This window comes from Eurypyga helias, unplaced genomic scaffold (genome assembly GCF_000690775.1).
Source record: "Eurypyga helias isolate BGI_N326 unplaced genomic scaffold, ASM69077v1 scaffold40798, whole genome shotgun sequence".
Taxonomy (NCBI): Eukaryota; Metazoa; Chordata; class Aves; order Eurypygiformes; family Eurypygidae; genus Eurypyga; species Eurypyga helias.
This window is the reverse complement of record NW_010269541.1, coordinates 11,898-27,639: the sequence shown is the minus strand read 5'-3', so window position 1 is coordinate 27,639 and position 15,742 is coordinate 11,898. Positions and strand designations below refer to the sequence as shown.

General features: G+C 37.4%; 1 protein-coding gene across 1 annotated transcript in view; it reads left to right on the top strand.

Moving 5' to 3' along the window:
* The window catches only part of ZC2HC1A (zinc finger, C2HC-type containing 1A), a 30,424-nt gene extending 15,224 nt beyond the window's left edge, over positions 1-15,200 (top strand). Inside the window, exons 6-10 of the mRNA XM_010158142.1 lie at positions 623-771; positions 1,825-1,921; positions 2,808-2,916; positions 13,938-14,045; positions 15,014-15,200. Of these exons, the coding sequence (XP_010156444.1) occupies positions 623-771; positions 1,825-1,921; positions 2,808-2,916; positions 13,938-14,045; positions 15,014-15,200 (650 nt within the window). The remainder of the gene's footprint in view (positions 1-622; positions 772-1,824; positions 1,922-2,807; positions 2,917-13,937; positions 14,046-15,013) is intronic.
* Positions 15,201-15,742: the final 542 nt, after the last annotated feature.

Below are 15,742 nucleotides of genomic sequence, written 5' to 3'. Positions count from 1 at the left end.
TAAGGGGTATATTTCCAGCATACAGATGAGGGATCTTTTTGTGTTTTAAACATTTACATAGCCTTTCTGTTTTTTCATCAATGAATATTTTTCACCAGAGAATATTTACTGCAAGTAATACTGTTTGTAATGTGACTAAATAGATCTTGAAAAATAATACAGCAGCCAATTACCCTGTTTTGCATGTCTCTATAGATACCTCTTAATTTTGGCTGAAGTTGACTGAAGATTTTAATGCATTTTCATAACTTGAACAAAATGAACTGTGTTTGATTTTGTTTGTTTCTTTAACCTCTTCTCTTCTTTACTTCCTTACAGCTGATATCCCTGCTATGTCTATATACCTCTTCAGACACTTTCTCTGCTGAACAGGATCTCTGAAAGTGTTTCTGATTTTGCTTAGGTTATTTCGGATCCTCAACCTCCCTTCTCATTCTTACCCATCAAACAAGAAACATTTTTTGTGTTACATGTGAACAATATTCTTCTCCCCAGCAATCTGTATTTAGTTTTCAGATTCAAGAGGTCTCAGTTTTCTCTGGGGGTGGGACTGGTTTTTAAAAGACTTTAAAACTGTATTTTTTAAAGCACATTATTAATATTAAGTTTTTATGTTTTTAAGACTACATTCAGTGCCCGTATTGTCAGAGGAGATTTAATGAAAATGCAGCTGACAGACACATCAATTTCTGTAAGGAACAAGCAGCACGTATTACTAATAAGGGGAAGTTGGCAGCTGATACCAAAGGGAAGCTTCCTACTCGAACACAGGTGAACTGCAACATTTTTCTTAACTTGCAGCTTGCATTCAGCATCAGATAAGGCTTGTTAAATAGCGTGTTGCTCCTAAATGGAATTAATGGTTTTATTCTGTAGTTCTATTATTTGCAGTAGACTGAAATTAGACACTAAGCATGGAAGACGTTTTTGCTTTCTTACAAGAGTTGCAGAGGATCATAAATCAGATGTTCATAAATCAGAGGTTCATAGATCAGATTCATAAACTGCTTGGCAGCAGTTGCCAAGCCAAAACCAGTCATAAATGTAATTCAGAGGTTTGTGAAAATGACAGGTAAGGGTAGCAGCAGGAAGTAGAGATGCAGTATTTGTAAAGAAAGTCGAATTTCTGTTGTGCAAGTCTTCCAAATCCAATTCAAGACTGTTCCTTCAGTGGATAAAGGTACATGACTACAGTTCGACCAACAGCAGTATTTTGGCTAATTAGAGGCTTAGAGGAATTCAGGTGTATTAAGGTAAGAGCTGCAGTAGTTAACTTACCATGAAAACAAATGAAGGATTAAAGTGTATGTGTGTTCGGTGGTAATGCTCTTTTTTTCTGGAAGAAGCTGTAGAGGGTTCGACAGACAAAAGCAGTTAACTTTGTGATCTTGCACTGTATTCTGAATTAGTGCTGGGACTGGTCTGTAGCACACAGGTGAAAGTAAGGTTTGAAAGATAAAAATGATCCTGCCCTTGAATATCACCTCGTTACCAGTTAAGATTAACATTATTCTTTTTAAAGTCATGAGACAGCAATGGGAAAACATGAGAAAATCTACAGAAAAGCAGAAAATACACAAAGACATGCAGTTAACAAAAAAAACAAACCCCCATTGAGTTAGATAATCTGTCCTGCTGGTATCATCTGTATGGGTAAGAAAGTAGACTAGCGGAAACCATTTGCATGATCCCATACCAGAAACAGTTTACCTAGTTAGATAAACATTGTCTGGTTTTCCCCCAGTACCTGAGATAACTACCTAATGGTGTTATATAGACGGTTTGATTTAATTGCTTAAATTTCTAGGTTGTATTTTGTTACAGTACAAACCTGCTCCAGTTAAGAAGATGCCTTCTGTGGGGTCAACACCATCATCATCACGCTTACCACAGCCAAGTGGTGTTAGCAAAACTGTTGTAGGTATGAAATGAATGTTACGAATTTTCCATTTCCTTCTAAATGTTAGTTCTCAAACTGCACAATAAAATCAGTATAATTTGAATGCTGGAAGGATTTCTGCAGCATTGTCCAGTGATTTAAACTGACAAAGTAAAAAAAATACATAGGAGGAGTTCAGTGTTACATGATTGGATGATATGGTGTCAGTTTTCCATGATACTTTTCTTAATGAATGCTTTTATGACCTGATATTTACCTTACATATATGATGGCTTTATCGTTGAAATTGATGTAGCGGTTTGTAAAAGCTTATTTACAGTAAAGTTGGAAGGGACATCGAGTGGCATCTATCCAGCAAGACTCAAGCACGTAGGATTCTCTTCTGTTGTATATATCAGGTCAACTTAGTTTCTTTCTGAATTGAACCTGCAAAATCAATCTGTATAGTAATGCGTAATTGTACTGAATACTGATCTCTCACCCGAGATTTTTCTGTTGCTTAATTCTGTAGCTAATTTGTATTCTGAATACAATTGTGAATCGGTGAAAATATAGTCAAGTCATGTATATTATAATTATGCAAACACGGGTCTTACTCTAATTTCAGATATGAGACATGCTGTGCATACTTTTGACTTTCTAGACTTTTCTTTCATTTTTCTTTCTGAAAAAAGTAATTGAGATCCAATGTTCTTTATTAGGATAGAACATTATGTCTCAATCGCATATTTTTGTAAGTTTCTGGAAACATACTTGCTTTTTCTTACTATTTTGACACTTGTTGATATCTTGATATTTCCAAAAATAACTTTGAATTTTACAATTTAAAAATATATAATTAATTATATCATTCCAGCAGCAAAACCTTGCGTTTTCATATATTTCCATGCTTGCTTTCAACTGTAAGGTGCCTCTGCAAGTAAAGCACTGTCTTCATCTGGATCCAGTGGGAGCAAAATTCAGACATTATCACCAGCTCATAAAAACTCACTGGGAATGGTGAACCCACAAGCAGGGTAACTTTCAATTTAATGTTGTCATTTATGCTTTATTTCATATTTGTGTTGTGCTAGTTCTAGAGCTCTGTGGTCTGTTTCACTTGCAATTTTTTTTTCCTGTGAGCTTCAGAAGTGCAGTGTTTTGAATTTATCCTTTATTTATAAACACAGTGTTTAAGAAACACTGGAGTAGCCGAAGATGCATTTTCTAATGTTAAAATAACAGCAAAGGAGGTCAAGTGATAAAAATAGATATAAAGTAGATTAAAAAGTTACAGAATATGCAGAAGTGGTTGGAGATAAATTTTACGAAGAAGAAAAACTGAGACCTAAAGAAGAGAACTTCAGGCATAATTTCGTGCAGTTTGTGGAAATGAAAGAAAGAGGCCTCTGCCACAGACCATAAGCCAGTTGTGACAGGATCTTCCTTCTTAGCACAAAAGGGTGGATACTTTCCTTCTTCCCTTTCCGGTTTTACTCAAGAGAACAAATAAATGACTACAGATGAGGCAATGGAGACCAATGCTCTACAACAGCAACAAGAAGTGGTAGATGTGTAGATTACTAGAGTTTAGTGAAAGTGCTGATATTTTGCTGGAGGGGTTGTCAGTGCACTGTCTCAAAGGAGAGATGTATGGAAGGGATTGAAGAAATCAGTGCAATCTTACTGAAGTTTGAGGAGCACTAAGGAATGCTGAGAGAAAACATAAATACAACAAAGTGATTGCAGATTGGTGATGGCTGTATAAGGTGGAAGGAAAAAAAAACAGCTTAAGTGGTGAGGAGGAAAAAGGATGTTCTGAAAGAACTCATGGGGATGGACAGCTTTATTAATTACAGAAAAGTAGTGATTTTTAGTTTATCACTCTTAAGTCTTACCAGTTACAAGTATGAATTACAGCTCTGTCATACCTCCCTCCTGACACCATGTAGCATGAGGATGCAGTTCTCTCCGTCTTTGCTCTGTCCACGCAGATTAAGGCTTTCAGACAGAGACAGGAGGCAGAGTCTGTGAGGTTGTCCCAAGCTTGGGGTTTTTTTAATTAATGTTTTTTTTCCCTCTCCAGTGTTCTAGTAGTTTTTGGTCTACAGGTCAGCTTCACTACTGTTTGTAGGCATCTATGCTTCAGCTGTTAGAAAATCAGAGAATCATAGAACGGTTTGGGTGGGAAGGGACCTTAAAGACCATCTAGTTCCACCCCCCCTGCCATGGGCAGGGACCCCTTCCACTAGACCAGGTTGCTCAAAGCCTCATCCAGCCTGGCTTTGAACACTTCCAGGGATGGGGCATCCACAGCTTCTCTGGGCAACTTGTTCCAGTGCCTCACCACCCTCTCCATGAAGAACTTCTTCCTGATATCTAATCTAAATCTCCCCACTTTCAGTTTAACCCCATTACCCCTTGTCCTGTCACTACAGGCCCTTGTAAAAAGCCCCCCCCAGCTTCCTTGTAGCCCCTTCAGGTACTGGAAGGGGCTATAAGGTCTCCCCGGAGCCTTCACTTCTCCAGGCTGTACAAGCCCAACTCTCTCAGCCTGTCCCCATAGCAGAGGTGCTCCAGCCCTCTGAGCATCTTTGTGGCCTCCTTGGGACTCGCTCCAACTGGTCGAAGGTCCCACCCTCTGTTATTAACTGCCGGATAAGTCACCTTTCTCTGTTTTCAGAAGTTGAACTAAGAACTACTGATGAGTGGCGAACAAATAGGTCTGCAAACCACAGTAAAAATGTCATCTGAGATAATGTGAAGGCATGTTTCTGACCTCAGTGATGAATCTCAACTGTGGGAAAGGCTTTTTCCTGTTGATAAGTTTCTAATTGCAGTTTGTATTGGTTTGAGACAGGGGCACAGGTTTTGGTTTTCACCACTTAACAAGGAAGCTCAATTTAATTTTACCAGCCAGTTTCTTACTGGACTTACTGTTATGTATTCTGTAGTCTTCCATTCCCTCTTCTGAAGCTTGGAGGAAGAATTGTGTTGTGACCAAGCCAAACAGCAGTTAATACATGGAGAGGTGTTTGCAGAGGTTCTCTCTGTTCACACATGCTGTTAACCTCAAGTAGATGAATTCTGGTTGGCGTAGCTCTCAGATAATGATCTCTGCTGAGAGGCAGTGAATGTTGGCTTGGCTTATAACCTCACTTAATTGCCTACACAGTTTCCAGTTTTTAAGAGTATGGATGTTATGAGTGTTTCTGGCTGCAGAGCAGGCACTGAGACACAGTCAATGTCCTCAGAGAGTGAGAATGGGTAATAATGTAGTGACACACGTTTTAAACATTAAAACATCTTTTAATTCAGGCTATAGTAGAATAGAACCTATAATTGCAGCTTTTATTTTATAAAATAAAAACACTTCTAATATTTATAAAAATAACCTTCATTAGGATGAAACAAGATGTATTTCTTTTGCTACCTTTACAATTAAGTCAGTAGAATGATGAGCCATAGCATGTGATCTGGGATTCTGTTTCACCTAAGTCAAGCAGAGCTCATGCTGTAGGATGTCATGTTCTTCCTTCTGAGTTGTTAGTAAACTGATTTACCATGCAGTGTTGCACATGTGTTGTTTTAAGGGCAATCTTTCAAATGGAATGTTAAGTGATCACATTTCCTGCCCCCCGCCTTCTTGGCAAATGCTCGAGAGCCTACACCCTTTCTTGATCAGGATAAATTCCAGTTTTTGCTGTAAGAAACAAGGTCCTGCAGTTTGTCCTACGACAAACCTGTAATTTGGTGTTTTTTTTACTTCTTAATTAAGTGAAAACTTCCATTTTTGCCAAGCTAGTTTTAATTCCAGATTTGTCTCAGAGGTGGTGAGATTTCATAGTAGAATTGCAAGTATATTGTGCAGTATCAAGGATGAGTTATATGTATGTTGGAGGAGGGCAGTTTAATTGGTCACCGCTTCCTTCTGTAGAACTGTGGTACCTGTCCTCTGTGATGGTTATGCGAAGGGGTAAGACATGGCTGGCTGCTGGCTAATGTTAACAGTCAGAAGTGATTAAAATATATAGGCATGCAGTTTCCCCTCTTGCTCTGTAGGCGGCACTCTTGAACCGCTGTCTGAAAATACCGTGAAAGGCCCACGAAGGTGTTTGTGCATTTGTGTTAAAGGTGAAGGCAAAAACGAACTGGGTCTCTAAGACCTTTACTTGCCTAAATGAAATATTCTTGAACTTAATTTCCGATGAAGTTCAGCTTGAACATCGCAGTATAAATTTTTATTCTGTATGAGCAGAAATGGCAAGCAAATTTTATGAACTCCCTTACTTACCAGGTTGCTCAAAGCCTCATCCAGCCTGGCCTTGAACACTTCCAGGGATGGGGCATCCACAGCTTCTCTGGGCAACCTGTTCCAGTGCCTCACCACCCTCTCCGTGAAGAATTTCTTTCTGATAGCCAATCTAAACCTCCCCGCTTTCAATTTAAACCCGTTACCCCTAACAGGGTTTACCCTGTTAAATATGTTTTTGGTGTTGAAGAAGTGGGAAAAGGAAAATTAATTTGACATAAACTGTAGCTTGACTTATTTTTCTTGGTAGTGAATCATATTAAGATCTGAAGTTTGATACATATTTTCTAAGAGTACAGAGTTCAGCGCTGCCTTATATTTCTTGAAGGGTAGGGCAGTTGTAATAAGTTGTCAGAAGTAATCAGATCTTCAGGAGAAAAAGTTGGGTAGGTTCTTCCTATCCCAAGGGGAAGCAAACAGGCAACCTCTACCCCCACAGGCAAACTGTTTTGCCTGGCAGGACTTGACACCACTGTTTGTGGTCAGCCAGGGATTTTTGCTTATATAGATTAATTGTCCAGGCATGTTTCATTTATGAACAGTATTTTTATTTTCTTTTTTCTTGGACTTTGAAAAAAATCACATAAATTTTCCATATGGGAAATGAGCCCTTTGAAATTACTTAATTTTTATTTTATTTTGGGGATAAAACATACTATTTAATGTTAAGCTGATCAAAGTTACGCCTCCTGGGAATCATGTCTGTTAGTGGCACATCAAATACTGTCTTACAGCTGAAATGCAGTACGAATGGCACACCTAACCAGTATTAATAAATTTTAAATTCTACTTACACATTTGCCACAGAGCATGTGTAGCCTTTAAAAACTTTATATTTTTGAAACAGCTTGTTCTCTTCATTAAGACTGTAAATTACACAGCTTTTCTCAATGAAATCAAGGTAGATCAGAAGTTGTCTTGGTGGCCTTTCAATTTCAGCAGATTCTTTTGATTGCGCTTTTTCATTAGTACATGAAAGGGCTGTCAGCTTTGGGTTTTTTGGGTTTGGTTTTTTAAGTATAGAAGAATACTGTAGTTCTCTTATGTTGTCAATATCATGACTATTTCTAGGTTATTGTCTGCAGTATCCTACGCTGTAGGTGCCTGGAGTTCACAGATTATGTTGATAAATTGTTTAAGTTTCAGAAAAGAGCTAAGAAAATCCCGAAAGGTTGGAGTATGTGCTTTGTAGTGTCAAAGACCTCAGTCTTGCTTCTCAGTCCTTGGGAAATATGTAAAGAGGGTGTATATGGTCAAACAGGAATTAATTAAGCATTTCCTGAGTTAATTAGTTTGAACTAGACCATCTGTTTGGGAGGAGGAGTGGGAAGAGGAACTATAGGGGAACTTATCTTACAGCCTGCAGTGTCTGGGGCTAAATTGTTGGGACTAAAATCTCAGTGTTCCTTGCTGACTTTATAATAAGAGTATCATCTAGCATTGTTGAATTTTTATTCCTTATGGGGAGATTTCCTTTGATGCCTTAGAGATGTAATGTGAATTGCAAGGCTTATACCAGAAGCTTCCCCTCCAAAAAAAAAGCTTCATAGGTTGTGTCTTTTAATATGATGTTATAGGAGGAGAGTGAAAATCAGGATGATAGGGGTGTTAGAGGTACACAAGCCTTTTTTTTTTTTTTGATATATTAAAAGCTATATTGAAAATAATATGCTTCCTGGTCAGCAATTAGCTGTTTAGTAATTTTCCTGGCATTGTCGTTTATTAAGGTTGTGTGGTAAGAATCAGAAATAACTAGGCACAGTAATTTTAAGAAATTCTCTCTGTGTGAGGGTGTGTTTGGTTGGTTTTAGTTGTTTGTTTTTTCCTTATCACTTCCCCTTATGGGTGAGAAGCTTACAGAAGAGTTAAGCTTCAGCTACCCAGGAATTTCAGTTGATCTTGCTTGGTTTGTTTCCTTTAAGTGCTCTAATTTCAGAAAGATCAATAAAATGCTCTTTAAATGTTATCATTTTCTAGTTAAGGCTTAAGGTACTAGGCTTTTTTTGAGAAGAATCATCTTCAGTTCATTATTGAAGTAGGGGTGGAGATATAATGGTCTTTTTTGCAGGTTTTACTGTACGATTTAAGAAAATAAAAATGCAGAACTTTGCTTGAAGACCTCATTTTTCTAATATAAGTTAATGTATCTCAAGCTATATTTATTATGATGACGTGTGGGAGGAATGGTGGTGTGTTTCATTTTGATTTTGTTTCATTTAATTAATGTTTTAAAAATTTTAGTTTAGGTTTATTCTTTTTGGTTTGGAAAAAAGTATTGCCTGTGTGTACAGTAGTGTCTATTGTGAGTGGGTTTTTTAATATTAAAACAAAGCTGATTTTCTTTCAGGTTTTCCTCTGTTCTTTTCTTGTCTCCAGAAAATAAGAGAATGGAAAGCATGTTATTCTCTCTAGGCATGATGTTGAGCCTTTACCAAAAAAATAAATTTCAAAAGCAAAAATTTTCCGTCTTGCTAATTTTAAAGTTAAGGAGTCTTGTATTTACACCCCTGTTATTTTCCAACATCTTAATAAAGTTACTATGACTTGTAATTATGAGCCCCTTTTCTAGATATGATCAGGTTTTGACATTATAAAAGCTATTCTTGAAAGAAAAAAGGCCAAATCTGAGTGCGTTGTGCAGATTGTGAGGATAACTGCCATTCTTTTTTTTGTTGTTGTTTAAAAAAGAATTAAAAATATGCACTGGAGAACTAATGTAAATGTAAGTCTATGAAATCCTCTCCTCTTTAGAACAATACTTTTGTTTGCTGGATTATTAAACTGATTTGTACATTTTATTAGTCACTGGGAATTCTTTGGGAGTATAAGTATTTAATTGTGAATACTTGAATTTTTTTTTGCAATAACTTGAATAGCAATCTAGTAATCTCCTTATGACTGCCCCTTTATATATTTTACTAGTAAGATGGACAAGTTAGGCCTACCACTGCGAACTGGAAGAGAGGTGCAAAGGTTTTATGACACTGATAGAAAAACACAGTATCATTAAAAGACCAAATGAGTTTTTGCCTGTAAAGATGTAAGTATGACAGAAGTGGCTTATCTGTTTTGCAGAAATGTTCCTTCAAAGCATTGGAATAGTAGAAGTGTGACTTTGACAGACATTGCTGCCCAGTACGTCTTCAGTATTGATGCTGTGGCAGAAGACTATATAAGTAGTGTCTGTTTCATGCTAGGTAGAAGACTATATAATATAAGTAGTGTCTGTTTCATGCTAGGTAAACGGCTTCATACAGGACAGGGAAGATTCAGACTTTCCTCATATTTGAATTCTTCTATCACTTTTATGGACCAGGAGTAATTAACTTCTGTCTGTGTAAACTTGAGATAAGGCTGAATTTGCATGATGTAAAGCTGAAACACGCATTTAAGCTTGATAACTGTACAAATATCTGCCTCACAGGCAAGTGTTTTTGACAGTAATTTTATTCTCTTAAAGTCAAGCATTTATCTACCTCTTACTTCTGTGAGATAGCTGTGGTGGTCCAAGAATGTAAGCAAGGCAGATTTTGTAATGAGAGGTAAAGTCTTTTATGAAGTCCAACCTACCTCATAAAGACTTCTTCAGCAAGTTTAAGATCTGAGTTAGAGGAAAGGGTATTCCAGCCTTTTAAAAAGGAAGTAGGTAGTGCATTGTAGTTAACTCTCTGATATAATTTGGAAGATGCCATGTCAAAAAGGGCTGATTGTTTTAAATAATACCTTTAAGAATATTGCCAGAGAGTATTAGTGTGTCTGAATGTTTTAGTGTGCTGTTTTACTGTTGTAACCAAGCTGAAGCATCTTTGAGACAGGGCTGGAATGTTTGAATTTGGGTATCTCTTTGAAGCAAAAGGAATGAAAGGAGGGGACCTGGTTTTAAACAAACAGATTTTTGTTGTTGTTTCTTTGCTTGTTTGGTTAGAGCTATAAATCCTGTGAACCATTGAAAATTAGGTCAGATGTTCATCTTATAATAAATTACTAAGATGTCAAAAAATTGGCTTAGTGAGTTACTAAACATGCTTACGATACCCCTTAACCTTAGAGCAGTGATTCGGTTTTGTTCTTGAGAGAACTTCTTCAAGAGTACAGGCACTCTTTCTGCTTTTCCCAGCATCCCTGTTGTTCTTACTCAAATGTCCACTGAGTGTGTGAATTAAATCTGCCTTCCTTGCAGGAAGTTATTCAATATGTTATGTGCCAACAGCATGTGACAAATGTGACTAGCAGTAGCCGTTGTTGAATTCAGCACAGCAGCGTGCGTGGTTACAGTTTGTGGCAAGGGCTTCTGGACTTTGGCGTGCATGCCATTAGTCATAAGGAACTTATTTATGATTCTGCACGAAACTATGAGCTCTTGTAGGTGACAGTGAAAGCTGTCAAGAATATCTGAAAACGCCCTGTCTAGGAAGGAAACAGTATTTCAGTGTTTTATGGCAAAATCCAATGAAATTGTGAAATAGAAAAAGACAAGCCACTTCTACCAATTTCAGTTTTTCATTTTACAAGCAGTGGTAATACAACTGGATGTACAACATCAGTTGCTTTAGGAAGGGAAGTCCACTTCAATCTTACTTATTTTGAGATTTTAGAATGGATAAGACGTCTTTAAATGTGTTGTCCAGTTTTTAAGAGTTCAAGGTGGCATTGGTATACAGCCTCATCTGCTGTCAGGTCCATTAATACTTCACATGATACAGTTTAGAACAGTTTATATGGTGTTGCAAAACCAAAACAAACAAAACCCCAACCAAACAGGGGAAAAAAAAAGAAAAGAGAACTGGGGAAGTAGGTCGAAGTGGCAGAGGTTGGACAGATCAGAGGAGACCAAGGTGTGGGGACGAAAGTTCAGATGCTCAAGAATGACTGTTGGGAGACATCTGTCTCTTGAGATCGCATTGCAACTTAAGGATGCAATTTCAAGATTTGTCATCAAATATACATGAAACCTGATGCTAATTATGTGTCTAGATCTGGAATGAATAAAGTTGTAGACAGTGGCAGCCTGCTACTTCTGTTGATTTACTCATCAAAAATGGCAGAAATCATTGCAGCTAATTACAAGGCTCATATTAAAGTTTTTAGTCTGAAAATGGATTTGGGTTTTTTTTCCTCTGTACCTGGAAAACTAATTGGGGGAGAAAAAATCTGCAGAAATTATGCAGAAAGCTATGCTTAAACATGTCAGAATTAAGACATCCTGTTTAAACCTCTAATGAATGATGTCCTGTCTGTTCATGGGACTCTGCCTACCTCAGCAGACTGAGTGCACAGTGCACTTTCAATGTGGCTTCTCCAAATACTGATTTACCCCTACCTCTCCTCCCCTCTCCTCCCCTGCCCACCCCCTCCCCAGTTCTGTCAGTGGCCTGTATGCTGTACAACTGATTTCTGGGAAATTTCTCTAGTATACACTTAGTATTATAGCATCAGGTGAATTTTCAGAGTATTTAGTGGGATGTGGGTATATTATACATATTTCAGAGAATTGAACAGTTGAAATACAGGAAAAAATATTAGGCAACTTTTCACTTTTTTTTAAGTATCTAGGACTACTAGATTATGTTCAAAAATTATTGATTCACAGTACACCCTGAAGAGACTTCAGTTTAAGAAATTAATGCTGTTAGTTTTGAAAAAGTATTTTGTTGGTCCCAAGTTGAAAATCCAACGAAAACAGAGTCAAGTAATACTTTTGAAAAAACTTGTTTTAAATTACTTGGAGTTGTCTAAACAGGAAGTGAGACACGATCCTGTTCTTTGCATCATTGTCTGATCATCCCTGATCCATGATGATCCATACTGTTTCTGTATGAACAGCTGAATTTTTCTTTATATATGCTTTTCTAGCTTCCATAACAAGTAAAGTAACGGTTCGGTATGTTCTTTCAACTGTTGAGTTCTAATGAATTTTACTCGATTATAAGCTAAGGTCCCTCTTCAGTGTAAAACGAGGTGGGGGAAATAACACAAGATTGTGTATTTAGTCTCTGTACTGTTGTGCATACTTTTAACAGTGTAATTTAGGTTACATTTAGTACTTTTGTCCTGTCAGTCTAAGACATATATATCAGAATATCAGAATTAAAATCTATTAGGAGTTATTTAGTGCTTTTCAGTCCACACAGTTGTGGTTTTTTTTTTTTTATAATAAAATCATCTTCAGAATCTCCTTGCTAAATAAGATGGCAGATAGGAAAAGTAATGGAGAAGGTTGGTGTTCAGCCCAGTGAGCCAGAATCTTTGATGCTTCCACTCTGCTTGTAGCATGTGGAAGCCATTCTTGTTCAACTTGAAAGCTTTAGTTAGATGTAATTTCACTTGATTTAATCTTAAATTTAGGTCTTGATTTCCACATTTCTGCTTAATCATTTGATCACTCTTCCACTCAAGTTTTTAAGTGATGAAATGAACTGAAAAGCTATCTTCAGCCTACACTCTTAGCATGAAGGAAGAAATTTTTTATGTAACGTCTAAAATTCAGGAGTTAGTACATTATTTCTCAGTTGTTAGTGTTGCATTGGAAGATGTTGCAGTTGAATGCATCTCCGTATACATAGTTTGAAAGCCAAACCAAGACTAAGTTGTTTGTAATTCTAAAAGGAGCAGTTAGGTTCGTCTGAAGCAGGGGGAAAAAATACCACTTTTAGGTTCTTGTTGCTGATTGGGGTCTTGGTGACTGACTCTTTAAATGGAGTTTTGTTTTAATTCTTTTTAATGTTCATGAATCAGTCCCAAATTTCTTTTATGCATCCGTGTTCAAGAATGGGAATAGAAAAACTTGGGTGGGTCATGCACAAGATGTCATAGTCACTGAAGTCTTGACAAAGAAGAATAAAACCCAGTGAATGGTAATTCTTTTGAGCAATGATGAAAAATTGTCCTTGGTCGCTGATGATAGAAGTATGCCCCTTTTTTATTAGTGCTACTCAGGTTTTTCAGGTGATTCTGCTGTTTCTTTACTAATCAAAGCAAGCAGGGAGATGTTCTGTACATTTAGGATGTGGTATTAATTGCATACTGGCGTTTTGTAAAACCCACGAGTCTTGAGGAAAGCAAATTTCATAGCAATGTGTTCATACTGTTGAATCCAACTTTAAGAACACTGTGACTGGCTGAAAAAAAAGAGGCCCAAATGCCCAGCTGGATAGACTTTCTTTCCTCTCCTTCTCCTAGTTATATTTATAAATATAACATTTATGCTTTGAAGAAAGTGGATCTACAGCATTATGAGAAGTATGCATTCTAAATGAAGTCTGTGGCTATGAATAGAAAAGCCTTGCGACTGAATTCATATTGGTCACAAAGTATTAAGAATATGGTATTTTGGAATATGGCTATATTTTTTTGAACTATTAAGACCTGCAGTCAACTGCTCTATTCCTTCAAAGCCCTGCCAGTCCTAAAAAAGTGACTTGTAGTCTGTCAGTGGAAACATTGGAACATACTAAACAGTGAGTAGTGCAGGATCTACCTGTATTTTGGTGTGACAGCAAGTGAAGCTCGCAAACAGGAGGGGACTTGCTGTTCCATTTAGCTTCTCGTTAAGTTTCAAGCCATACTCAGTCCAAACCCTGCAAGTTCATGCCAAAACTCTTCTGTCTGGTAGGAAATGTTTTATTTTTCATACAGTTAAGTGATGCATAGATTATTGAACAAATTTTTTTAATATCATTTGTAAATGCATTTTCTTGTATATATTTCTCTGTGTGTATAAATCATCAGGTATTTATTCTGTTTTAGAGGTGCAACAAAAACGAGGACTTCCACCCCTCCTAGCGTGGCAAGAACCATGAGCACGGGTGCTCTAACAAACAAAAGGAAAACTAGCAACTCGGACAGTTACTCAAGGTAGCTTTTAACTCTGTGTCAACAAGAGAACCTTCATTAAAGGGGAGTGCTTATTGTAGAATGGTTTGGGTTGGAAGGGACCTTAAAGACCACCCAGTTCCAACCCCCCTGCCATGGGCAGGGACACCTTCCAATAGACCAGGTTGCTCAAAGCCACATCCAGCCTGGCCTTGAACACTTCCAGGGATGGGGCATCCACAGCTTCTCTGGGCAACCTGTTCAGTGCCTCACCACACTCTCAGGGGAAAACTTCTTCCTGATATCTAATCTAAATCTCCCCACTTTCAATTTAAACCCGTTACCCCTTGTCCTGTCACTACAGGCTCTCTTTCTTACAAAAGAAGTTGGGGAAAGTATTGTTCACTGTGGTTAAGGATAATTCATGGTCAGTATTATTCAGCATGTTTAAGATACCTGGTATATTTTGTGTATTTATCATCAAACAGAACACCTTTGTCACCAGCTGTCTCAGACGTGTGCAGAAGACTGTTAGAAATGTCAAAAATCTTTTAGGAGCTGTTTTAAAAATAAGTGAATGGTCTTGCAAATGGGAAGTGAGGGCTTCATTTGAAATTGGATAAAGTTTGCGTGCTACGCACACAAATTGTCTGTTGTCTGTCCTTTTAAAGGACAGGATAAAAAATATCTTGCTGTTTTAGCCTTTCTTGTTTAGAGAAGTTTTAAGTTTTACAAACACTTCAGGAAATCTAACAAGCGAATCAAGTATTTGATCCTGCTCCTAAAATTCTGTTTTTTTTTTTTTGTTTTCCTGCTAGGAAGGTGGGTATGTGGAGATAAGTAGGGAAGTCTGGGTAGAGTTATAAGGTACACCACTAAATAAATAGGGAGTGTAAGCATGAAAATGACAGTAACAATAGCAGTAATTCACTGCAATGATTAGAATAATTTTGCATCAAGTTGTACTCAGCTGAGTTACAGAGAATGGTTTTTTTTCTGGGGATTTTCAGGTCTGATGGTAAAATTGGGTATAACAGTGGAGATTGCTCATCCTCGGTCAATGGAGGAAGTTCCAAAAGCAGCGAAGGAAATTCACCTGTACATTTATCAAAGTTCTGCCACGAATGTGGAACAAAGTATCCCGTGGAATGGGCGAAGTTTTGCTGTGAGTGTGGAATTCGAAGAATGGTTGTGTGAACGCATTCTTAAAAGCATAAAGAAGATGAGAAATCGGAAGCATCTGCTATGTACTGCTGCATGGAAAGCTAGAGCACTCCTTCCAGTTAGACTTCATGCTGCACACACGTTGAAACATCCTATTGTAATTTTCTGAGTGCAATCTTCTGGTTATACAGCTATTTATAAACAAATATATATACTGTATATAAAAATAGCAGGTACCTAAAACTGTGCCATTCAAGGAAATACTCTTTAATGTCTGTTGGAAATATTTAAAACTAAGGTAAAAATGTGTTAAGTAACTTAGGTAGCAGAAGTGGTTCAATGTTATTTTCCTTGTAAATCTTACCAGGTAAAGGATGATTTAAATCACTTATGTAGGATAACACTTACCCATAAGGAACTAGCCATGAAGAACTTGGGCTTGAAAGTTTCTCTGTGGAGGTATTTCCTTCATATGTGACAGTAACTTAGGTGCTAATTTCTAAGTGAAAACATGAAACCAACATGAGAACCTCCTTAATTCCTAGTTAAAAGTGCATAAATTTGACATCCCTTTG